This window comes from Strix uralensis, chromosome 12 (assembly GCF_047716275.1).
Source record: "Strix uralensis isolate ZFMK-TIS-50842 chromosome 12, bStrUra1, whole genome shotgun sequence".
Classification (NCBI taxonomy): Eukaryota; Metazoa; Chordata; class Aves; order Strigiformes; family Strigidae; genus Strix; species Strix uralensis.
The window spans coordinates 18,161,599-18,189,513 of record NC_133983.1 but is presented as its reverse complement, the minus strand read 5'-3'; the positions used below and the strand labels follow the sequence as shown (position 1 = coordinate 18,189,513).

General features: G+C 35.4%; 1 protein-coding gene across 2 annotated transcripts in view; it reads right to left on the bottom strand.

Annotated features, from left to right (window-relative positions):
• The window catches only part of WWOX (WW domain containing oxidoreductase), a 531,587-nt gene that overhangs the window by 499,748 nt on the left and 3,924 nt on the right, over positions 1-27,915 (bottom strand). For both annotated transcript variants that reach the window (XM_074882172.1, XM_074882173.1), the window contains exons 4-5: positions 26,757-26,935; positions 3,393-3,499 (exon numbers count right to left, since the gene is read on the bottom strand). In XM_074882172.1, coding sequence (XP_074738273.1) covers positions 3,393-3,499; positions 26,757-26,935 — 286 coding nt within the window. The remainder of the gene's footprint in view (positions 1-3,392; positions 3,500-26,756; positions 26,936-27,915) is intronic.

Sequence of the window (27,915 nt, the reverse complement as noted above, 5' to 3'; positions counted from 1 at the left end):
TCAGACATAAATTGTTAAAGACAAAGTTTTCTTGATTTGTCTCCAACAGCCAATTAAGATCAGTTTGAATTTGTTTTTTAAATATAGTGGCAGCTAATCCGAAAATTCTTACTTTCTCTCACTATTCCCCCTGTGTTCTCTAAATCTTAACAACTGGATTTTTCCAAGGCATTTAGCTGTCCCATTTTCTCATTATAAACTTGATTTTCAGCTTTCACTAAAACCAGATTGAAACTGGGTTTTTTGTGTAACAACTTATTTAAAAGTACAACAGACACAAAGAAGAGCTGTCTTTCTGCACACTCAGTTTATGGCATTCCAGACAAGGATGTCACAAACAGACTCACTAACGAAACAAGCTGGATGGTTTTCCTAAGTACTGCCACATATGCTGTACTTTAATTTTAAATGCTGCATTACAGTGATTTGATTTGGGGCTTTTTTTGTTTTGTTGTGGTTTGGAAGTGCTGATTGTTTTGGTTTTTTTTAATAATTACTTTTCTTTCAATATATATTTCAGGCTTTAGTTAATACACACCATCAATCAGATAAGTGTATCAAAACTTGAAATAATAAGTTGTTTCATTATACATTTCTCATTATTTTGTCTTCTTGCACAATAAGCAGAACTCTCTTTTGCATCAGACAACGAAAAGAATGAAAAATGAAATATTGGTTGTCTGACATTTAAACCTTGAGTATGAAAGCATACTGTCCCACAGAAAAGCCAGCATAGGATACACACTGCTTTTACTAATATATATGTTATTATAGAAATACCAATTTTATTACCAACACACTACACTTAGGACATGTAAACACATTAGAGTTCAATATGGCAAAGATTTTTTTTCGCTATAAAAGTATAGTTCATGCAAATTAGAAGAAGAGGGGGATTGGACATTCAGTTGAAGAGTAGGAACATATTTACACCAAATTTCCACCCCACCCAAAATACTGGAGGAAGACAGTATTTGTAAGTGTAGCTCAGAGACTTAATCTCAAAAATTTACAAGAAAATATAAAACAAGTAGGTAGCACTACTGTTGCCAAAAATACTACCTAAATAACATGAACATGAGGCTTTGTAGGGCTGCAACCTAAAAAGCTATATTTTTTAAAAAATTTATTCTAAATTGAAAAGTAAACCAGTTTTCTTTCAATAATTTTGCTTTCCTTAGGAACAAGGGAGACAAAATACTGTGGATGCTCTGCAGTTCTTTATAGCAGGACAGTTGCAGCCACACATTCATCTGAATCCTATGCAGAGGTTGTTGACATTTTTCTTAAACTCTTTCATTTTAGGAAAGAATTTTCAATTAACAACTTCCTGCTCTGTAGTTATACCTATAAGCTAAAAATTAATATTTTACATCAGTATTTTAATATTAGTATCAATCAATCAAATTAATCTCTGTCTCTTTGTTTTCAGTAACTGACTTTGGGGCAGGTTTTTTTTTGTTTTCCCCAAGATTGCTTACAATTTGATGTAAATTTTAAGCATCTTGTAATTCATCAACTAATTCTCTCCTGGTTACACACTCGAAGTAATTAAAGTTCAGTAATAACTTATTCTTTCTGCTCCAGCACCTGCATTTCATTTGTTTATTTTCCCAGAGTCATAAATCTGAGGGACTGTCAAAGTGCCATAATATTAGTGCAATAATCAAAGTTAATTAGTCCCTCTCAATAAACAACAACAAAGCCATTACAAAGATGCACTGAAGGTTTTCCAGCTACCCAGTTTACAGATGAGATTCTTTTCTGAACAATTAGAATTTGAAAATTGTTAGTAAATAAATGTAATTTTTCTGAAGTAATTTGACCTTCAGTGATCTTCATTCAATTAGCAGTTCATTAACTTTTGGTGAGATAATATAAGTATTAAGACAAGTACTCTTGAACTTCCATTGCCTTCAAAGTGCTCAGAGATAAGCTTACATTTAAGGGGGTAACAGGATATTTCTGAAATAAAAAGGTACTTAGTATTGCCTTATTTTAGATGCATAAAAACCATATATATAACCATATTTAGCGGGACTAGGACTACTAAATTCAAAAGACATATCATCACCAAACCCACTTCTATTGAAAGAGAACATACAGATGAACTTTAAGCAACACACGCTATGCTTGCCCTTATTGGAATTCTCTCGGAATTCCACACTATTGAAATAAAAAACAAAGAGAGAGCTTTAATGTGAAGTATTGAAGGGGAAACGAAGATATTTTCCCCTCCCATTTATTTACTGTAAATCATTAATATCATCTGGGCAGGAGAAAAAGGCCTAAATCCAAAGACTGTTTCTTGAAGAAATTTGTGGTTAGAAAAATTAGCAATATTATAAGCATCACTTATTTGGAAATACTTACTTGTAAATAAGCACTGTTTGCTTTGCACTAATAAATATTATAATTATCTGTAGACTACTTATGTGTAAATATTAATACTATTGAGTGCTCTCCCATATCATCTGGTAGCAGTTGAAATACTTTCAGATCTTGGGAAATAAAGCTAAAACACTCATCATTAATTTTACCAAGAAAAAAATAAAATTCCCAGAATCTGATCCTGTGGTTTATTATTCAAGTAAAGTGTATAGGACTGTGTCAACAGATTATCTCCTGAAAGTCAGCAGTCATAGCAAGCTCAGACAAAAGTAGCCTGCAATCCTTACTAGCAAGTAAATGATTGTGGGCGGAATAAATTAAGAACACTGAATAAATTTTAATGAGTACCGTAGAAGAGAGAAAAAAAAAAAAGAGAGGGAAAGTTAGGAGTCAAAGAGAAACAAGGGAATAGACAGTACTGAAGAGCTTGTATTTGCATGACAAAATGGAAGAAAAATGAAAGAAAGAGGGAAGAAATAGGAAGGAAAAATTGTTGAGACAGACTGCCCGGTAGCAGTGCTGTTGGACCTGATGGACTAGGAAAGAAAAGGAGGGAAACATTCTTGATTTTGAAAGCATAAGAATGATCCTCTGAAATATCTCATAGTATAAAAACTATGGCCAAAATAGCAGCTGTCTCTAATATCCGAGTGTGTACATTCTCCTTCAGTCTAGTTATACACCTTGGTTCTGGAAATGTCCTGTCTTATGAACTATGAAACATGTCTCAGTGGTTCCTTCAAACATTTTCACCCTTACAAAGCATCTGTATGTAACATGGATACCAGCATGTCAAGCCTTACAGTTCAATACAGTCATATGAAAAGAAAAATTTCTATCACTGATTTACCTGTGACTGAACAGGATATGACAAAATAAGACCAATGCATTCTTCCTTAGATTCTTGCATGGCAATGTACTATCTATTAAACTACTTGTACTGCAGAAAAGACTTCACATCTTGAAAAAAAAAAGCTTGGTGTTGGACACTATTTACTTACCCATTCCACAAGAATGCGTTGTACAGCATCGTTGCCTCTTGATGTATTTCTGCAGGCCAGGATAACATATGCCCCATGCAGTGCAAGAGACTTTGCAGTTTCAAAACCTAAGATAAAACATTTTCTTAGTCAGAAATAGATCTCACTAACAAAACAGAGTTATAAAATTACCTGAAAAGGTGAGCCATGCACTTAAGTACACTAACACTACCTGCAGTCTGACTACCTGTTTGATAGTCACCTGGACCCAGCTTTTTAAGAGCACATATGAAAAAAGGTGGACACCTCAATTTGAGCAGGTCTTTGTGACAATTACTGTATGTATTTTGTACAAAATGGACTTGGGATCTTCAAAAAGCAGACTCACATTTCTCTGCCTTGGTGTCTTCAGCTCTTAGAAAAGCAGGATTATACTTACTCCTTACTTGTTTGACTGTGAAGAATGAGCCTTACAGTGAGATTTCCAAACTATTATGCGTGGCAACATCACACTGAAAGTGAGAGAGTATTCTAAAACAGAGCTCTGGACTCTTCAGATGCACAGTTAGCCTTTGATTCATCAATCTGAGGACCACCTGTGGCAGGCGGGGATCATCCAACGGGATGTGCGAGGAAATAAGAATCTAAATCACATGGAGATAGCTACTCCTTTTTCCAATCCGAGCATGACCCTGCACAAAACCAGGGACCAGAAAATTATCTAAGTGTTAAACCATTCCTGGGAGGGGGTTGTCAAGCTCATTCTTAGAAAACAAGATTCTACCTAAGGAGATCTGTAATCTACATGGATGTTTTATTATCTACACACTTTAAAATTTTTGCTAAAGTTTTCCTTAAATTATCCATGTAAAATCAACTCGGTTTTTGTCCCATCATCAACTGATATATAGAGAACAATTTTTCACAATTGTTCTCATTATGAATAATCAATCAAATTTCATGCAGCCTCAATATAATGGTTACAGTATCATGGGGCTAAAAGGGTTACTGGATGTACCAGGTTATACAGAGCAAAATAATCCATAAAAAATTCTCTTTTGCATAAATCACTGATATGATTTAATCTGCAAGCACATTCTTTCTAAATCTGAAACAAGTGGACAGCCAGTTCACACTTTGCTGCAATTATCAAGTGCAGCATGAATACAGATCCCCAGGTTTTTTCTTTCATCCATAGAACAAAGTTTCAAAGTGAATCTCTAAACGACCGTACACAACCTTTTTTTGCAATACTGTTAATAATTTCTTCCCCATTCTGAATCGGGGCACTTTATTTCTCCTAAAAGGAGACTTCAGATTTCAGATTAATTTCAGTCTATTAATTTGGGACTACAGTGCAATTTAATGAGATCAGTTAAAATTATGAAACTGTCCACCAAGAGCTGTAACTCTTTCCAACTTGACATCATCTGCAAGCTTTGTAAGTGTACTGTTTCATTGTTCAATTCATTAATAAAAAGTTGCAGAAGTTGGTCCAAGGTAAACTTCATTTAAGAGGAAAAAATCTGTGAGAATTTACACCCGGAGATGATGAGTTCTTGGGCGTGCAGAATGCCCATAAAGTGCAGAGAGCTGAGCCAGAAACTGGGTTTCTATTAAGGGTGAGCTACTACAAATTTGTGATGTATTCAATAGTATCACAGGGTTCCCATCTCCATGCAGAACTGTAACAATGACAGAAATTTTCATCTAGCAGAAAGAGGCATAACGTGACTTAATGAGTTCCAATTAGACAAGCTTAAACTAGAAAATGAAGGCTCAAACTGAAATGCCCAGCAATTTGAGTATGTGAAGAAGTCAAAGAGAAGAGGTATTTGTTTTAGCTTTATGACATTTAAAGCATGTTCATGTTTTCCTTTTAAAAATTGTTTACCAAAAAGCCTATTAAGATGGGCTGTCTCACTTCCAAAACACCCTGGAGCAACAAAATTCAGTTACAGCACAAGACATAACTTACATTATAGAAACAACAGACACCAAGACAAATTTATACCATATTCTGCAATTACATACTTACAGTATTTAAGTCCAAGCAATTTTCCTCTATTTCTTTTAAAGCCATTCATTGTACCAAGCAACTTTAATTACCTGGGTAATTCATTGCACGCACATGAATTCGGCTACAGAGTATGCAAAGATTTCCCCTGTTCCTAATTCTACTTTAAGCGTATTTAACCATAATTTTTCATGTAACTAACATAAGACTTTAACCAGAGTACTATTAGCTAGCTGTATGTTTCTTGTTTTGCACAAAAAATACACTTATTTTGACCAACTTACCGTATTATTAAAACCTAGTTGGAATGCCTGGGAATACAGTTTTTCTACTGTTATACAAAGATCTACAGGTGACAGCCAGTTTAATTAGCTAAGTGTGATGATGTTTTGCTAGCTCTAACTCATGTAACACTGTGCAAAATAACAAATTTCATGCCATTCTCTGTTACAGTTAACTTAATTCTCATTATAAACTAAACTGAGAAAGATTAAAATTTAACCAAGTAAATTATATGCTGCAAATTTAGTTAATTTTAATAGCACCTTGGTTTTTCCTGCAAACTTGGAGATCAGAGTTAAACACTTCTCTTGAGGACATACTCCCTCCTTTCTGGGCTACAAAAGGATGATTCTTTGCCCTTAGCCAGACATGTTCTGGATCTTTCCATGAAATTACATGCTTAAAAAAACCCCTCTTTTCAGAGGAAATTTAAGCAGCAGTCCATCCTTCCATTCAAAATACTGCCACAGGTCAAGTGCAGATGTGTCTCCCCATCAGACATATTTTAAATCACTAACTCATTCATGAATGCTCCTGCACTGTATTTAGGACAGCTAGATTTATGCAAAAGGAGAAAAACAAATCCAGGTACCCCAAGCCACATAAAGGTTCCAATTCAACTACTGAATTACTGGCTATAGGTAAGGATTGTATGTAACTATTACTAATTGATCTTTCTATCACTTTGCATGGAGCGTAATTTGTAAGACACCTTTTCAGACCATCTACCAGATGAAATATAACAAGAAGAAGAGGTAACACAATGTCATCTTCATAGAGCTCACTGGGGTTTAGGTATGATCTACCTACCAACTTGCTCACTCTCACTGAAGCTTTTTTATATATATCCTTAAAATAAATCTTCATGGACCTGAAAATCCTCATTAAGCAGTACAAGTACCTTCACACTTTAAGAAACGGCTATGCAGGAGCTTAGAAGAATGCAACTTCTAAAACACCTGAAGTAGGAGTTTGGAAGCCGCTCAATATTCCAGCCCTTGTTCAGCTTTAGCTCTTTGTTTCTTCTGCAAAAACTAATGCTTCTTTCCTCCCTCAGTGTCACATAGCTTAAACAGGTGGGGAAAGCTTCTAGCAGGGTGGAAAACATTTTTAACAGATTCACTGTGTTAAACTAAGTTTGCCAACTACATTTGTTTTTCAGCAAAACATAGCCATGTTTTTAATATAGAGTAAATTTTAAAACCTCAGCCTAACACAGGGATTGAGTATTTCAAGTACAAAACTATTTAAACTCTGTAAAGCAAAACCTTGCCTATCTGTAAAAAAATACATTGAATCAAAACCCACATTGAATGTGCTTTCATACACCAAAGTTATACCACAAAGACCATAAACACCCAAACCGTAAAACCTTAAAAAAAAAAAAAAAAATCACAGTAAGGTTAAATATAAAGAGAAATCTAAATAACTATGTTAAGGACACACATAATTAAGAAACCAGAGCAACCTTAATTCTACCCTCAAGAGCAACTCTGTGGACTTAAAAAAAACAAAAATTTCTTTAAAACTTCACTTAATCTGAGACTGCAGCCACCAACGTGCTCTCTTACAGTGACACAGCCCTTTCACAACAAAGGAACATTAACAGCAGTGATACTAATTTCCTTCCAAGGAAACAAATCATATCCTCCGGTAGTGAATCTTCCTCCTACCACAGTGCTAGGGTATTGCAGCAGCAGAGCTATTTAACCAAGGTAAAACAGACAGCAGAGCCTTCTGCCAACAAGAACTACTGCCATTTATATTCTGCCTAGCTGCAATGGCTGGCAAAGGGTGCACATGGCTGAAGGAAACTGTGCCCATGCTCAATGTATTATTGTTCTGTGCTTCAGTTTTCAGATTTCAAAGTAGGCAGCTCAAAGCTGCATAACTTGAATATCATCTTATAGGAAAATCACACGTTATATACTAGTTGTGGTTTTTTTAAAGTAGGAACAACTACATTAGAAAAACACCATAGGATAATCTACTTGAGTGTCAAGGACAAAGAATAAGATAGATACTTCCTCCAAATGTTGACAAAACAACACACTTAAATAATGTATACTTTGGAAAAGCAATCATAGTATATTTAAATAATCTATACAATACAATGTTGAGTTAATGCTTTATAAAACTAAAATAAATTTCAAGTGATTGCCCTGGAAATCTCAAGAGACAAGACTGTCCTGAGACCAACTACTCTTGCTGCTGTTGCTCTAGCTGGGTGAGCTCTAATCTGACACCCAAAAGTGAAAATCCTGTTTAAGAATAAGACATACATGAGGATAAACATTGTGGCACAGCTCTCTACATCAGCAGCTAACCTAAAGGACTGGTACCAAAACTAACAAGAGCTGTACAAGTGCTTGGGATTTGATACAGACATTTAAAACCCATCAGCCCTTTACTTACAGCATGCTTTTCATAAAGACTCAGAAATTAGCCCTCAGTTTCCTTCTTCATCTTCTATGATGACTGTTCAATTCAACACTTTCACATTCTTGTCTATCTGCATTCAACTACTATCACTGAATTTTGGGACAGATTTTCAGCTAACCATCTCAATTAACGAGCAGTTAGTATCGCTCAATTAATGACAACCACACTGTGTCAACATACACCAGATGAGTATATGGCTCTGTCAAACAGTGCAACCTCCTCTATAAAACAGAGAAAGGGATTCACCAAGTGGAAAAGTAATTCAGGAATTTCTTGTTTAAATAAAGTAGACAGCATACAGTCCGTTTACCATTGGGGAACATTTTGTAAAGAATTTGCATCAAGCATTTACATGTTTTAAAACATTCCTTTATTTCAAATATAAGAAAGTTTGAATACATGAGAAGAAATTCAAAAACATATCAGACAATAGCAAGTTTTCTTCAGCTTCTCTACCTTCTCCCAAACTCTCCAGGATACCTTGGATCTGTCATTTACAACACATTTGAAACACAGTGATGCTATCTTTCTTTGTTACAGCTTAGTCCTCAATGTAAAAGCCTACAGGGTTTGTTCACATTTAGTTTCTTCAGAATCATTTCTTCCTTTCTCTCCACTGACAGAAGAGCTCCGGAGGCCCTGAGATTCTAAAACATCTTCACATGTGCTTGAGTAATGACTTAAAGCTGTCATGAGTCCAGCCTTTCTTGAGCCCTTTCACAGGCAGTTTGAATGTAAACTAAAAGGGAGTCCAGAAGCAAACCTTCTTCCTTTCCACTACAGCAAACATAGCAAGAACAAGTAAGTGAACAAAAGTGCTCTGTGGAATTGGAAGTGAAAAGTATTAGTCTGCTTGTGTTACGTATTTCTGGCCTTTCATACACTGATGGGATTACTTATGGACTGTAGACAGCAGAAACTAACTCAGATTTTGCAAGCACGACCGTATTGTATCACTAAGTGTGTATTACTTTCACAGCTGTGTTAAGGTTTCTTTTTCCCCAATACATTGTTCTCAAACTTCCAAGCTGCTTTCTGAATTGCAGCAAATGTCTATTGCAGCAAATGTCTATTCTTACAGAGAGACAGATGCCCCATTTGCAGAGTGAAGTGAGTTAATTTTCAGAATACATCTGGGGTTTTTTGGAAATATTTATATTTTCTTTCAATATAAAATGGGTAAGAGACTTCTACAAAATCATTCTTTGATAAACTAGAAGCTGGAAGAGCAATTTCTTTTCCATATATGGTATTATCATATTGCTAGTAAAAATCCAACTTCCAGTGAATAGGAAGTTTTTTATTTGTACAGTTTGGTGGTTCTTGGGAAGGATCAGTAATTTTATATAACCTTCATAACATAAAAGCAACAGCTTTTTAAATTAATTCTGCAATCCAGAAAAAATGAAACTTTAATTAAAACATTCTTGGCACTGAACGTAAAAGAAAAAATACTTTCTGGCCTCTTTCACTCAGGGCTGTACAGCCACTAGTTCAGGAGTTCACATTTAAACTCTGGTAGTGTACAAAACACAGGTTAAGAGAACTCCTTCCTTCAGGCAGAAGCAACCCAAAGGAGAATGTAAAAAGAAGGATGCTATTGTCTTGGTTTGAGTTCTTTCCAGAAAAAAAATAATAAACTTCTCAGACACTTCCTCTTGAACTAAGCATAGGCCAATATGTAGCACTTCCATTTTACTTTGGTTTAAGATCTCTGAGAGAAGAAAAATATTCTCACTGTTTGGCCAGTGTTTCTGCAATACAAATCCAACACCTTACCTAGAAAACCTATAGCATGCACAGAACCACCAGTCTTGGCAGTTTCATGCCATCAGGAAGAGGCCAGTATGTTTTTAAACCCTTAACATTCCAATAAGGTTCAATTTTTTTTACTCAACCATCAGAAAGTTCATCTGCAACATCTGATCATCATCCAAATCAACTTGATTTTTTTTTTAATGCAGAAATAATAAAAGCATCACAAAAATATTTTTTCCAGGTAGAAGATGTTGCTCCCTTCAAATGCCCTTTCCTTTGAAAACAAAACTGTATTTCCCTGGATCAAGGGTAAACTTGAATTTTAGCTAAAAAGGAAGGAAATGAGAAAAACCTTAAGAGCAGAACCCTGACACAATATACAATACTAACACTTCTTTTTTAAATACAACATGTAAATTGCATTTCATGTAGATTAAGTCCAGTTTTACTACAGAGGAGAGTTGTGAAAGGGTTAAACACTCAAGAACTTGCAACAAATGATCTTTATAATCCAAAATAGACTCTCATCCCAACTGCTGCATCTCACAGACTAGGTATGTTTTGATTTTTGGTACCCAAGAGAACTACATATAAATAGAAAAGAGACTTGTCTCCTAGACATCACTACATTTATTTCAACTTGGAAGACCTAAACACCAGTGACAGTGAATCAGATTATCTTATTTAACACTTCCTCAGAAAAGGAGTAAAGCAGACTCAAATGTGCTGAAGAAAGTGATGAAGAACTTTGAGTTACATAAGCTTATTTTCAGGTTGAAATACCGCAACAATGACGGGTGATTTAGGGAAGAATCTTCTGCAATTAAGATCGCTGTTGCCTGTGCTGGTGGTTTAAAGGGACAACATCCATCAGATCTTTCACATAGAGTGATGGCAGCCATGTGCAAAACACCACATCATTGACAAATTCATACTTTTCAGAGCTCAAAAAGCACCATGCATTCTGTATCAGGATTGCTTGGCCACAATCACTCCGCTTCAATACAGATATTTCCGATAAAATCTTGGTTGTTTTATTCAAATTGCTCCAAATGCAAGTTTTCTAGCAAATAAAGCATCAAGATATTTTAAAGAGACTAAATTTAAAATACACAATTCACATGAAAATACCAATGCTGCCCTTGTTTCTGTATGTTTGCAGGCACATGGTAATGACACATACTGATATTTTCATTGAAAAGTTAGATGTTATATGAAAGATGCATCCTGCTTCTCCCTTTGTGTGTAAATTGAACAAATGTGTTTTTCTTGGAGCCATGACCCACAGAAAAAGCCAACCAAAACGAAACAGGATGACTAATGCATTGGTTCTGTTTTCCATCTAACCAACTTAAAAATATGCACTCATTACACATTACACTTCTTTGCAATATACTGCTCTGGGCAAGGCAAAGTTATTCTTAACAGTAAGTGCATTGCCACTGTCACTGACAAAACTCAAAATATTTTGTTTCATCTGAAGGGATCACAACATTAAACAAGTATGAAAACACATCTGTAAATTGATGGGATTATAAAATCTGTGACTCATTATTCCTGTAAAAAATTAAAAATGCATTATTTGAGTCAAAGAAAGCTAAATTCATAAGTGAAGACGCTGCAAGCAAGCAAAAATACAGAACAGTGACTACGTCAGGCACATACATTACAAAGATGCTGTGTGAGGAGCCACAAAGTTGCGGTCAGATCTGGTATCTAGTTTGTACTGTCCAAAGAACCCCACCACCTCACTTTAAAATGCAATTACACAAGACATGAACAAAGCTTGGACTTCAGTCCTTTCACCTCTGTTAAAACCAAACACAGACAATTCTCAGCTATCCAAAAGGCACAGCCTAGCAGCAGATTCAAGCCCACATTTCCTATCCTTTATGTTGTAGAGGTGCTACTATGCAATATAAATATTGCAATAACAGTCAGGGGAATGAACCCTCTTGTAAGATGCAGCACATTAAACACAGAGCCAAGCTACTTATGCCCCATGATAAGATGTTTTAATTGTGTAAAGGCAATTCCCACCAACCATTAAAAGTCTGTCCCCAATATACATGGGGATGACTACTGTGAAAAACTGTGGTTTTGAAATAAGTTAGATGTTCTTAAAGAAGCTTTATTAAAACATTAGGGGATATAGAACCAAAACTGAAATTTATACTAAACTGCACAGATCATCCCAATCAAGATTTTTTGGTTTTTTAGTTGCTAGGTCATGTAATGAAAACCAAGTCCTGTTAGGTGCCTGAATAGATGAACAGTGGCCAGGGATTACAGTGAAGGGAAGAGAAGGAGAATCAAGAGATAAGAACTGAATTTTCAGTGAAATCTCAGTTTTATCTTTCATATCTACCCCTTGCATTAGACGTACATCAGCAGCCAAAAATCCCAGTCAAAGAGGATTCAGACACGCATCTTCCATTTCAGCTAATCCCAAAGCTCTGTTTAAACAATATACACTCCTGGGGGGGGGGGGGGGGGGAGGGCAGTCTCAGCTTTCATGTTTCATCTTGCTTTTCTTCATCTATTAAATGACAGGATCATGCTCCTAACAAATCCCAAACAATTTTTCCTGAATTTTTTAAATATATTGTATCAGTCCAATGGACAGTGTCAGAGTGGCATTTTACCAATACTATAATAATTTGCAGAAATTAACACTAGTCATATCTTAGCATCACATCTGCAACTGAAGATTACTCTGTTTGAACTTTTTATTCTGTGTTTCTTCAAGCATAGAATAAATCCATGTTTTCTTTTGATTGTCTTTAAAAATGACAGCGTGGTTTATTGCAAGCAAGTCAGCCAGTTTTCCTAACACAAAACAATTATTGTATTTTTAAAAATATATCAGAATTTAACATTTGGCTTTACAATTTTATGTCTAAGGAGAATTTATTAGAAAGTTTATTTTTCTGTTTGCATATCATTTTTCCCTTGTAACAGACAACATATCACAGAGGAAGATAGGCATCTGAATATGCAGCAACTCAGCATACAGCTTCATATTTTCTAGACAAAAATAACCTTTCCACCTGAAAGTGCCTCTACATGTATTATTACCAAGTCAAACACAAAGTTGTATACGTTTTAAAAGAAACCTGAACTACAAACTTTGTCTCAAAATGAGCAGAACTCATTTTAGTGTAATTCATATTCCTAATTTTAGTAAAAAACTAAATTACTGTATTCAGAATTATATATGTTTATATTCATAAGGGATAAAAATATCTTGTTAGGCTACAGTTATATTAATACACTACTTCTATTTTTATTGCAAAATAAACACTTCCAGAATAAACACATAACTGAAATCTAGAGTAGCCGAAAACAATAAATCTGCCCACAATGTAAGTCAACATCTCAATGAAATCTAGATCAGATCTGAGTAGTCAAAGTTGGTGTGACATTTAGGGCACACTATTTTCCAGTAAGTAATCATTCCTGAATGTTTAGTCACTACAGGATAAGTGACCATTTTTTTTGTTTATTTGTTTAAATAAAGCCAGTCTATTTATAAGTACCATTACTTGAATACATTGTTAAGGAAATAAATAACAACATTTTTGTGCATGATACTGTAGCTTCATCTCTATTTTACAGCAAAAGGGGAGACAAGCTAAAAAGAAGGAGTGGCAACAAAACTTAACAGTCACACACACACACACAAAAATCATTAAGGATTTACCTAACATCAGTAGCAAGTACCAAAGGCTAATGATAAAGAGACTCCAGTTTCTAGCTAATCCACACACCCTCGAAGGGTTTGTATTCTGGAAAAGTGCCAGCATTAAGAGCATTCATAACTGGGTTTATAAAGTCTGATCAGATATTCAGTATCAACTAGGTTTTAAAAGCTGTTTTGAGGGGCATATGGTTTTTTTCCAACTCATCCACAAAACTTTGGGGCTTTTCCCCCCCCTTATTGTTGCTATTTTTAACATACCTTCTTAGACAAGCTTATTCAAGTGACTGGAAAACAAGCCCAGAGAATTTAAAATTTATCTTCGACTGCCTCTCTCAGGCTTTTTTTTTAATCATATAATTTTAAAAAAAAGTTCCTAGTTCAGAGAAATGGGGTTGGCTCTCCTTCTCTAAAGCTGCTCTTTGCATCAGCAGTACCTTTAGGCAACACAACAGCTTTTCCCACCAAAGCAAAATTGGAGAAAAAAAGCCAGTTGTCTAGTTTCTTTTCAAGTACACTTCTGTTCTTCTGTAAGCCAACAGTATCACAGGTTTCTGTACTGCTGAGCTGAGCCCTAATTAAACATAACAAAAAAATTAGTTGCCTGTTTTGAATCTCCTTTTGGCAAGTACAACAGTGCAATGTTAATAAAAAAGTAAATTTATTAAGGCAGAATACCTCATCCAAGGCAGAATAATTAAGAGACATACTGTGCTGTCAGCTAAAGTGCGAGATCCTCCAAGTCTTAATCCTTATTTCATAAGAAATACTCAGTTATGTAAAGATACCAAGAAAGTACTACAACATAAATCAGATCAAATTTTTTCTTAAAACAAACAAACTCAATATTTATTTATATCAGTTATACAAACAGCAAAGGATTTAAAATGTATACTAAGCATTTTACAGATAAATAATAAAACAAGGTTCTGTGCTAAATAGCTCACAATTTAGGTTACAAAAAAAGATGTCTTAGAGAGTCAAACACACATCGTGTTCTAAAGAGCTCACAGTTTGTGTCATGGGGGAAAGGAACAGACAAGCAAACTGAAAATTAAAAGAACACTACTTGATTTCTGGCAGTCACTACCCACCTCTGCCTTTGGGCAACATGAGATAAGACAATTTTTTAGTTAGGCAGCAGAGGAAGATTTTAATACAAGAGTCATTTCAGGATCCCGTGAAAGGAACTCAATACAGGGAAGATGTAGTTCATTGTTCTTTCTAGCACAAGCAAATAAAAACAGCAGATAAGAGACAGCTAGCAAAGGGCAAGATAACAAGACACGGAGGTTTGGGAATTTATACAGTCCTGGGTTACCTCCTTAAATTCTAGTTTTTCTGGATTAGATGGTATTCAGGATGGGTACCAACCTCCCAAGGTTCAAAACTGGCAAACCTTTTGGGCGTACTTTAAACTACGAAGGAAAGAGGGAGATGGGAAGCTGTTATGTAACTCAAATGATCCATCATGTGGTTCCGACATACAAAGTAAGGCAGGAGATGGAGTTCTGAAACAAAAGATGAAGAATAAGAACAGTATTAACAAAAAGCATCTATACACAAAAGCAGGGAGAATGGAAAACAAGCAAGAATTAGAAGTCGTTAAAGTATAATGTAAGGCCATGGGCAAAAAAAAAAAAAAAAAAAAAAAATCAAAGACCTCTTTGCTGCACTTTCAAGAAGGGCATGAAAACATATCATGCATCTTCTCACACCAAAACTAATTTATATGTTTTTTAGATGACATTTAAGGTCTACCTCCTAACAGCTGTAAACCAGCAACCCGCCAAGAGCTCAATGACACCAATCTTCTAAAGCAAATGACTGCTTACAGCTTCACGTTCTATACCAAGTTAGACCTCGCCAGTTTGGGGAAGGAGACATTAAATCCAAAAATACATATGCCTACAAAACTTTACATCTGTAAAATAGGAAAATCTGCCAGCTGAACAAGCACACTAAACATTTTCTAAAACCTACTGGTTTTGTGACAATACTGTACCCTAAACTCGAGTCACAGTTTGCAACATTACTGTGAATTAGGTAAAAAGCATTAATTCTACTGATAGTCAGAATCTAGTATTGAATAGTTCAAGATCACTCAGAAATCAGGCTGTAAAATTCCTGATCTCATTCAGTCTGCCTTGTCCATGTCATGTCCTCCAGTTAAATGACCAGATCTTAGTTTGTGTGTATAAAGTCTAGTAAGTGGTATTTATTCATCAAATTATATCATATACCATTATGAAGCATATCTCTGCCTTACATTCTAGATAAATAAATTTTTGTTTTGCAAGAGACAAGTGTTTAAAGTACCAAATACAAAGAACAGGATCAGGAAGTCCAGGTCTCTATTCCTTTGACCACAGATTAGATTCAGGAACAGAGACAGTAAGATATCTTCTCACAGATCACAATCTTCATTCACTCAGGATGCCAAAAGTGTGCTGCCAAGTAGGTCATGCACATTTTTATGTACTCTTCATTGCCTATCTTAGTAAGGCACAAAATAGTCCAAATTTATCTTCAGAGTTAAAAATCCTTCAACAAGATTTATACCCCTCAGCAACTGCTCACAGCTGGACACGGACCCAAACAAATACAGCACTTTTTAGAAAAGCTTTCTTTACACATTTCTACTCGCCATATTTCCTGCTCTTAATATATCTTAATTATTCCTTCTGCTAAAGAATTAGAATAGCTTTCAGAGGAGTTTTTTTTTTTTTTTTTATCGTGTGACAGAACAATCCAACTCCCACTTTAAATTGCAATATGGACACGGGCATAACCTGTAAACTTAGGTTTACAGCCGAACTGCAGCCATATGTTGCTCCAGAAGTAAAATATCACACATTTCTCAAAATCTTAAGTAACATAGTTAATGTCTGCGATGTCCAAATGTATAAAAGCAAAAAATGCTGCTCATGCTTCCCAATGGCAGAAGAGGAACACAACCAGAGCCTCTCACAGTCCCTGGATCTCTGAATACACAATATAATATTGTTTTCTTCAATTTTGTTGTGTTAGAAGAGAATATAGATCCTCCTCACAAACTTAAGCAAAACGTGAATTTTTGCACAAAGGCAGTTTTTTGACTAATCGTCACAAGAGGAAAATGCCCCACAAGTTTTATGAACTTGAGTTTAGATGTACAAATAATACATTTACCAACCTCCTCTGTCCCTACCATCTAACAAGCATTCCATGAAAATACAAATGCACAACCCCTGCAGCACCATTAGCTTTCAAAACATGAAGACACAAGATGATGCAGAGTAAGGTCTGTGTTGCAGCAAGATAGACTGAATCATGCAAAAGGTCTTTTCATCTCTGGACTATGAAATATGTGTAAAATAATGAGAAAAACTTTTGTGAGATTCAAAAGACAGAAAAGCAATTAAGTTATGTAGCAGCCCATTGAAAAGTCTTTTTAACACTTAGATAACAGACAAAAAAGTAAGCACCACATATGAAGGCTCCTCTTCTACTAATATGTTATTCCCCTGTAACAGCACTACCAGAAAGTGCAACACAGGCATATAGCTCAATCCCATCCTTTGTGAAGAGATTCCATTACAAGTAGTAATCATTATTGAACCTTTTAGCCCAGATGTAATTTCTTACACGTTACAACAAGTTTCACATGCATTGTGAATTTCAGCCAAGGTTGATGAAGTTCAATAACTTGGCTAACCAACCATGTGTACTACTCATTACAGAAGTAATAAATAGATTCATCAAAATGGACATGAAAAAGCAGTACGAACATCTGACACCATTTTCAGCTTACTCAATAAGAAAAATAAATTACAGAAGTCCAAGAGGACCTTTTAATATTTACAGTAGGTAACAAGTAGACATTTGGAGCCTTATGTAAAGCAGAGTAATATTAGTATTCCACAATATTAAGCCTGAGTTAAAACAAGAGTGATGGCACTCATGGAAAACTCAATCACTATGACCTACCATAAGTTTCCAGAATACAGCACTGCAAGTTTAAGAGAACCCTCTTCTATTAACATTATTCAGTGTTTGAAAATAACAGCTTTTAATAGTTTTTTTAATTGTTCAAATTACTTCAAGTACTAATCCCTGACTGACAGCTACTAACATCCCACAACAAAATGAGTTAAAAGTTCCACCCCACAGGCACACTCCCCTCCATAAACTGTGCTCTTCTACATCTATTACCCAGATAATATACTCTGGCTAAAAATACACTTCCTCCAAAACCCAGGTTCTTCTGGAAAAGCACTGTACTCCCATTCCCCAAAAACACTGGTACAACAAAATTCATGCATGCTACAAAGTTTTGGACTTCCATGAAGAAAATGCCTGAAAAAAATTAGCAAAGAGTAGGTTTGTTTCTTAATGTGTGTTTAAGTAAGAAGCAAACAACAAAACTTTTGTGGCTTGAAATGTTGACACCATGTTGATGGTGTTGACACCAACATTTTTATGGTAGGACTACTCATGTGGTTTAAAATAATCCATGCCAAGTTTGGTCCATGGCACATGGATCACAGGACTCCAAAAAATTCAGCCTCAAATTTTTCAGCATTACTTTTCCCGTGAATTCTTCATTAAGCAATTTTTCCTCAAGAGAGTGAGTAAGTCTGTTGAAGCCAGAGTAACAACATGAAAAGAAAATACATAGCTGCATATACAATACCAAACTGTATTAGGCTGAAGGATGATTATTTTCTCCCCTCACCCTCCCCACCCACATTTTAAAAGGGCTTAAAACCAAACCTTCATTGCCACCGTTTTGCTGGCAAAGGATGGAAAGAAAACAATCCCTAAACAACACAACTGTGCTGGCAGAAGACCCTGCTGTAAAAGTTACATCTGCAAAACAATATTTTTATTGGGTAACTTATTTTTCTCATGAGAGGTTATTTTCTTCTACCAGGGCAAAGCATGCACACACTGGCTGCACCCAGGCCAGTCTGTTTTTCAGTGCTCCTTGTAATACTGAAACTATGGAACCTAGAATTCACAGAAAAATTAAAATATACATCAAGGAACAACTCTTTCATGCTTTTAAAAGCCCAGTAAATACAGAAGTATCCCATGAAAACAATCCCAGGACAGCTAGGACTTGGCCAAGAAAAATAACCTAAGGTATTGCTGATCTTTCTGTCTGCCTCACAATAAGCTTTCAGCCCAAACCTCCATAAATAATATCCAGATCTCCACATGTGAAACACTTCCAGCATGAAACAATACAACCGTGCAAAGGTTGTAATAGTTTGTTCACCACAAGTTATACTGGTTTAGAGAGAACATAAGATGCATCTCCTTCGCAAAACTCTACTATTTCACTTCTCTCTGTACCATCAAGCTACAACAGAATGACATGCAGAAATTTTTCTTAATGAAAACAGGCAGAAGTTTCAACTTATTAATCCACAGGAATTCATGCATTTTTGAACACTTGAGTCAGACAAACTCTTTCCACTCAACTGGGGAAAAGATCTAGATAGCAGGAAAAGACCATTCCAGAAGCATTATCACAAGCTTGCTCCCCCATGTCACATCCCTTTTTTCTGCTCTCATAAGAAAAAGGGATGCAAATAATAGACAATTACTGGAAAAGAAAACACCTTGCTGTTTATTCATCACAATAAAACATACAGAAAAGAAGTTTACACTTAGAAATCTTTGAGAAAAGTTAACATATGAGTAGAATTGAGAAAAATAACAATACAGACCAAAACCAGACTGATGTATTTTCTTTTAAAGATTATTTTTTCCAAAACAATCCAACAAAAACAGGCTGATTTTTTTCAAGGCTGACAAAATTCAGGTGTTACAGCGCAAGAAAAATTCCAAAACCATATAAGAAATCATGAAGTGAATCTGAAACAGCGAACTATCCTGAGTAGTTCCTCTGCAGAAGTGCCAGCTGTATAACCTTTAAATACTATTTCATCTGGAAACAGACAAGAGAAATTAGAAAATAAACTTCACGCTTTCAAAGAAAAATGTGCACATTTTTCAAGGAAAATTTGCAATCTAGCTCAAAAATAGAGCTGAACAATTCCTTACTGACAGATTCAGACAAACATCTGTGGGCTTAGACCACCAAACTCCATGCAATACAGTGAAAGACAATGAACATATTTAAGACAGTCAGACTAATACTATTAAAATGAGAGTTCTCAATGGTATTTGTAAGGGTCTGTTTTATTCCTCCCATATGATCCAAGTTTGACTTAAATGAGACCATTCACTGGTCTAATTAGGATTCAGCAAATGTTACCTTCTTTGTGAAGGCCGATAAAGCCAGGCTCAGTAAAAATACTATGTCGCCCACAAATAATCTCAGTAACTTCTGCAACTAGAATGGTTCCCCATATTCACAAAATTCTCTTCTCTGCAGGTACAGAGCAGTCAATTTTTAATTTCTTAAGGAGTAAAGGTGTTATTTTGCATCATACTTTTCTGGTCTCACCATTGCCAATAGACTTAGGGCATAGTGGTAGAAGCTAGTCAGCATCTATTAGAGACCTGAAATGGTCTTCATGAGAAATTTAGATAAGCTTTAAAAGTTTGATTTTGCTCCTCTTATAAGTAGTAGCTTAAATAGACATTACTCAACTAGCTATTACTCAACTAGCATAAGAAATACAACAAAGGCTAACCACACCTGCCTCCATCAAGGCTCTGAAGGTAGATTCTGCTTTTTAACTACCAGAAAGATTCAGAACAATACTAATATAGGAAGTGGTTGAACACTACTACACAACATACAGAAACAATAGCTCAGAAATCAGGAATTCAGAAATTCTGAAGCTATGCAATATGTCACTCCCCCAGTAAAACAAGTTTTCATTACCTTTCGCCAGTATGAAGCACAAAAGCACACAGTCACAGCACAGCAGTCTGGCCATGTGTCTTGTATAGTTTATGTACAAGTTTACTTATTTTTTTATACTCCTTTGATAAACAGAAAAAAGTAAAAAGCTACTGAAAACACCCTTTTTTCATACAATAAAATGATGACAGAAAAACAAATATCTTGGGATCTTTCTGAATTAATGTAAGCACTGTGCGCTTACTGAAAAGAGAGATTCGTAGCTTTCCAATAATTTAAAGTCCCATTTCCACCCTGACAGTATCAGATCTTAGATGCTGTTGGTCTTGAAATTAACACAGTTAATCCCACATACCAGACAACTTAAACTTTACTGGTTTTTTTCCAGTAAAGGAGACAGAAAAGTTTCTAGTATTTTGGGGTCAGAATGATTTAAGAGGGGTAGCCATTCTACATTGCTCACAGAGGTAAAGTGTTCATATAATGTCCCATACGAAAGAGATTTCTGAATTAGATGCAGGTGATACAGTGAAAGGCACATGATAAATTGCAGAGCTACGTAATTTGTATTTATCACAAAAACACCACCATGTGTGAACAAAATCTAATCATCTACGTGTTACCACGATGATTAATACTAAGTAAATTATCATGTTACCCATTGTCAAAATGTTACCTTCTACAGTTTCACAATGTTCAGTTATGTTTGTGGACATATACAAACCCACACTGCAATTAACTATGACATTTGATATTGGGAATACAGCTCATTAAATATACAATCCATTTCAAAAGCCGCATAGGCTCTATTCTCATAGTGGAGCTCAAAACAGAGTTTTAGGTCTAAGTGTCTTCCCCTGATTTCATACACCTGATCCTCAAGTATTGGCTACATTTATTTAAGGGGATGCAAATCAGTCACTGGTGTAGCATAAATAAATTTTAAAAGAAAGAAGGAAAGAATATAGCTGCTAGCTGTATTTTAGTAGTTAAGAGAATAAAAATAGGAAAAATTGTGTTGCATCTCTTTGGTTTGTAAAAACATGTTTTAATAAAACATGTCATCTTCTGCTAAAATTTAGTAATCATTTTTAGTTGTAACTTAATCAGACTCTTAGAGTTTAAAAACCTAAGTGGCATGCTACAATCTAACTTCCACAAGTTTTGCAGTAACCATTCTTTTTTTACTACCTCTGTCAAGCCAGCTTTCCACACTTAAAACATAATACACCAATAGAAGTCATCAGGAGAAAAAAAGCTATGAGAGGAATAAACGAGAAAAACTTCTGTTTATCATTTTGAAATTAAAGGGCCAGTTATTCAAAACAACTTTTTAAATCATAAAGCAGATGTTTAATGGCAATAAATTATAAGCATGTTTCCCAACCTTTGCATCAGTATGACAAAAGTTGCTAATACTGAAGTTCTGTACAAGAAATAAAAGAAATACGAAAACTTCTCACACCAAAAGTATATGCAGGCCAAAAGCTCACTGGAGCAGTGACTCCTCTTCTAAGCACTGATTAATAGTACCTAATATACAACTTTTCTCCTGGCTAAAGCCTCTTCATTGCATAGCAATAGAAGTGATAGAAAAAAAGAGAAATCCATTTAACCAAGCATTAACCAACAATTTTGAAGAAATAATCTAAAACATTTCCACAGTTATAAAATTAGATGCTTTACTCTGGTAAAACATAATCAAGAAAAGCAATATAGCAAGCCACATTATGACTGAAGCTTCTGGATTTTCATCAACATTTGAAAAAAATTAAGCTGCTCGAAGCCAAAAGTGGTTTTAATTTTCTTGAGATAATTTGTGCTTGTTCCGGGCATCCCTTTCAAAAGCAATTAACAGATTTCTTTTGACCTTCATATAGCAGAAAAATCAGAATTGCAGTTTGAGCTTTGGTTTGGTTGTGATTATCAATACAGTTTTGTGATAAAATCTTGGAAAAGCATGAAGAAAAACACTACTTTGTGGAATCTGCCTGACTGCACAGACCATACAGATTCTGCCCTTCTGTAATATACTGCAATATTACTTACATTTTGCTACTCATGCATACTCTGGCAGTCACAATAGGTTAGATACAACTGCACACCTGATACAGAAAACAGGACACATTGTAGTTTCAAGGTCATATAGCTATATGAATCTTAAAAACAGGTAGTAATATTTATACAAGTCATAGAAAATCTCATTAGCTACACAATTGTATTCCTGATATTAAAACCAGGTAATATTATTTTTTTTAAAATGTGATTTGAGGAGATTGCTTACATAGGCAGTTGAAAATACCACATCTCTTTATAAAGTTAAACCTAGATGAACAGCTGACATGGTTTTTAAAATTTCGAATTCTAGCCCTAATAATTAAGAACACAAACAACAACATTACAGAAGCATTTACTAAAACCAGGAAAAAGCACCAGGTCGCTTTTGTTTAGTATTTTCAAAGATCAACACAGCCCTCTAGTGGAAAAATTGTAAAGTGTGACTTTAGAAGCTCGTTAGGGCAGTATTTTCTCTGTAACGTAAGTAATGTTGAGAACTTTAAAACAGAAAAACAATGCACACACAAGATTACACACTATCTTCAATTCCTCACAGTGGAGTAAGTCTCACTGACTTTAAGAGAACAAACTGACAATTTACACTACTCGTGTTTAGATGTACATAGAATGGTAAGTTTTTAAAGATTAAACTGTTCAGTACATCTGTCTTACTTCTTTTTACTACATCAGCTTTACTGTGACCAAAAGTTACTGTGACTTCTAATGTGATACTCTGACTAAAATTTTGATTGAGTTTAAAAAATAGATGAGAAAAAAAATTGAAAGAATAGTTGGACCACTGTCAGAAAAAAAAGCTTCCAAAATAAAAAAAATAAGAAAAAATTTTACTAATAACTCTTGATCTGCTATGATCTCTTTATATTGTAGAAACAGAATAATTCATTAACCTTTTCCAAGTTACTAATGAAAACTAAGGAAGTGTTCATTAATCTAATTTTTTTAGTACATTTTTTCCCCCCACACTTTTCACAGCAATTGTAAGGACTAAGTTAAGAAAGTGGGTATGTAATCTAGGAAATCTTACAGTCCATATTTGTAATCAGTAATTAAGAGAACCACCACAGGGCAGACAGTTTCCCCATTTTACAGACATGTTAAGAGAAGTTAATGGCAATGAAGTAACATTTGAGAAGCCAGTACCTGTGGTACAACTAAAACTCTACCACTGTTGAAGTCATCCAAAGTATTCCCTCAGTAATTAAGGGAGCATCTCTATTTTTCAGAAGTTGAGGAGACTTTTCAGCTATAAGAAAAAGAAATAAAATATTCCTGGCAAGCTACACTGAATTCCCTGCATTAGATTCACAACTGAATTAATTAATATATCATTCCATCTTTGTTGATCTATTTTTAACTTTGCTATCTTTAACTGGTATATATGGATGAATAAAAACCTTCTACGTTCATCCATCTTTCAAGGGATTCTCAGCATTTTCCAAACTTTATCTTGAGCATCCAGCAATGCAGTAATTGAAAACGCATTTTTCTGCATTTTGATACACTGCAGTTTATCAACTTACACGTTGATCTTTGTTCTACACATCTTGAAATGAAAAATTTCTCAACAAATGTACAGATATCAAAGTTAGTTTCAAATATACCATTGAAACTAATTTTACCAACAGTGAAAGGGTTGAGTGATTATTTTTTTCTTACATTATTAAGTACAAATGCTCAACAAGTAATACATTCTTTTTCAATCACTTTCTACTTAAGGGACAGCAGTATTTCCTTGGAAATATTTACACTTACCTCTTAAAGAAAGCAGTGTTCTAAAAACACAGTAATTGTTTACTCCTCAAAATACTCAGGGAGGTAAATATTAACTCCAAAATACACAGAGAGTTTAAAATAAATATCTACAACACAAAGTGGAGCACAGCACTGAAATCCTAAAATAACTGGAGAATAAGTTCCAAAACTGGTAAGACTCCACTTGAGCTAGCTAATTAGTATTTCTACATGGAGTCCCAAAGAACTGCACAGACATATTAAAGCTTACAGGGATCTCTACATTACAATGTAGATGACACCAACACATTCAAAGCAGTTTTGCCAAGAGTAACAAAGCACAGTTAAGAGTTAAGATAAGACTGATATATTTTAAAGACTCGGACAACAGAGTTTCAAGAAAACTTCAAATTCTGCCAATTATGTCCAAATTAATTGGACAAGAACACTATTAGCCAACCTCAAAGGAGGAGTGTTCCCTTCACACAACACCAAGCAGTTTGAACCTTTGCTTTCTCCATCAGACAGGTAAATCAGAAGTCACAACCAGTCTAAACCCAGCTCAGATTATATCCTCTCTAAGAAGCCCTTAAAGCTAGGAAAAAAGAACACAGATTAGATAAAACCCTAGAACTGCTTTCTCCTTAACCCATACTCCATGGCAATTGGTAAGTAGTATCAGACACAAAGACTAGGACTACAGCAATTCTAAATGCAACATGGTATTGCAAGAGCTTTGAGTTATACAGGCCGTAACACCACCTTAACCATATATTTCCTACGTCACCTTCATAGTTTTGGACTCCTTGTGTCCTAACCTCATATAGCAGCAGCACAAGCCCAATGCTCCCACTCTTGGTGTGCTTCTAACCAGGGGTGATAGCCTGCCCTCACATACTAATAGAAATCAAGAAAGTATACACGTGTGTGCATATATGCCACAAACAAAGGTGCTCTGGTACAAAGACATGCTCACTTACTTGTGATCAATCTAGATTATAAAGTAAGGGAGAAACGGGAGAAAGAAAATCTCGACAAAAGCATCGTACATCTTGGATTAATCTTCTGTCATATATGAAATACTTTCAGCTAATTCAGCAAGTCTGAACAGTAGCTCTTCTGGTGAAGGCAAATCATCTGAGTCCCAGTAATTCTTAAATGTTCTGAGGCTGCACAGTTGCACGTAAAGCAAATTCTACTGCTGGATGTGATGTAAAGACATGCTGTACCAAGAATCTGGAATGTAAACCTCACTAGAAAACACTAATTCCTCACTGAAACAGATAACTACAACACTTGCTGCCCTAACTGCAATACCAATCTGTAGGAGCATATCATGCAATGACAGCAGGACATGTGCTGTTAATGCCTAAATTGCAAGCCACAGTAAAGCTCTAAATTCTTCATCTGACTCCTGTGGGATAACACTCCCTTAAATAATTAAGGGATAACGATCGAGAGAATTCAGAGTGGTAAGCCCTGCTATTAACCCATTTTCCAGAACATCTCCACGGTTTTCCAGTGTCCTCATAAATGCATTTAAGTCAAGATCCTGCACTAAAAAAAGACAACAAATAATTTGCATGAAGATCCTTTCAATATTGATGTAATCCCACCATAAAGAAAAATGCAAACCACAAAAGGGAACAAAACATTAACAGTTATCTAGGATTTAGGTAGATCCCTCATTTACCAAAAAAGTTCAAATCTAACATCAAACCACACCAGTGTTTTAATATTTATGGCTCCTCCAAACTTAAGCCAAAGAAAAAGACAGATCCTGTGCAGATTGCTGAGTGAAACTTCAAACTGCCTAGCAAATTAAGTTGGAGAAGAAAGGCAAAGCCCCTAAGCACCAAAGCTTCATTATAAAACTGAAACAAAAGCAGCTAATTAGAATCTCTCAAATACTCACTCGCTATAGAAGTAATACTATCTAACAGATACCTAAACAAGCTCAGTGTCTAAGGATTTATGAACCTGCTAGAAAATACAACTAACAGGGATTTCAGAAGGTCATAAACATATTTCTTTTGCCATAAAGGAACACTGAATATGACACTCCGACACAAGTTCATCATCAAGTTGACTTGAAAATACCTTCAGAGATAAAAATTTCACAGCCTCCTTGGAAAATCTTTACCTAAATTTACTTGCTGCCATTAGAAAGCTTTTCTGAATATCTGAACTCCCCTGCAGCCATACAAACCTTACTCCTTGTCCTAGCCACCAAGATCATACAAAGAAACTTTCCTTCCCCTGCACAGCCATCCTTTTTATATTTACATAATGTAAAATGCCTCTGTCAATATTTTTCTAGACAAAAATCAATTGTTTCAGAACTTCATGTCTTTCCTATAGCTTTCCTCTAAGCTCCAAATTCTCCAATTTTTTAAAAAGCAGTACACAAACCCGAACACTTTTCTAACTGAAGGTTTTATATAGAAATAATGCAAACCAAATTTGAATACCAAATGTACACAGATATCTAAACAACAAAGCAGCCTGTAAGATAAAGATTGCCATATTACCTTATCTGCAATGTGAACCTACCTATTCCTGAATTTGCTCCTGTGATTATAACCACTTTCCCACTCAAGTCACGACCCTGGAGTATTTCCATTGCAGTACTGTTTCCGTCATATTTTTGTCTTGTAGTAGGTTTTACTGGATTATCTTCAACTGTAAAGGCCAGTCTTGGGTCAAGGTAGGTAGTCCTTTTGTTTATGTGGCTGCAAAAGAACACAAGATTTCAACTGCTTGGACCCTTCTGTACCCTGCATTTAGATTTTAAATGTATTTCAACTACTGTTGTGTACAATTCCAGTGGATTATTGAAATTCCCAAAACTAATTTTTTTTTTTTTTCAGTTTTGTTAAAATGATTCCAATAATTGGAAAAATGTTTGATAAAAATGGTAGTGACAGCATCCATTAATAACTGTGCTCACACACTTCACAACACCATTCTGAACTTCATGCGAACCCCTGACACAGAAAGCAGAATTCTGTCAAGGGAAAAATCTCATTATATTAGGGAAGATCATGTTCTCATAGGAGGTCTATAAAAGGGGCCTACACTACTCCCTCGAAACAATATACCAATGAGAAATGTAGCTCAGTACTTTTTTCTCAAACAACTGAAAACAAATAGCTTCACATCAGCTCAGCAAATGGCACAATTTGGGTCAGGCTCACCTTTCTAAAACCGAGTTTTAGCTTTCTTCAGACAATTACCACAGAGACACTAGGCAACAACTTTCAGTCTTCAGCCCTTAATTATAGGATGGATAGGCTACACTTACTATTCTGGCCTGTGAATATTCGTCATTCTGCCAAGTCCCTTTAAGGTAACTGCCCCATTTTGACCCTGTCATTGAAAAGACACAAAAGGAAATGTTCCCAGAAATCTTCTGGCTTCTGTGAACTTCCTCCTCCCTCACCTTTCCAGAAATCTTTGCTAGCTCAATCCCTGTCCTCTTTTCGTTCTGTGCTTTATATTGCAAGTGAGTCAGAGCTGCAATTTCAGTTTCATCTTGTATGTTTAAAGCACTACTGCAATGTTGGCTATCAGCCACGAAGTTCTGGATATGTTTTCAAGTTGTGTGTACAGAGTTTATCCAAACAGGTATACAAACAAAATGAGCCTACATAAACATTGCCTGAGGGTCAGGTCACATTTTGAGATGTGGATATTCAAGCCACTTCAATCT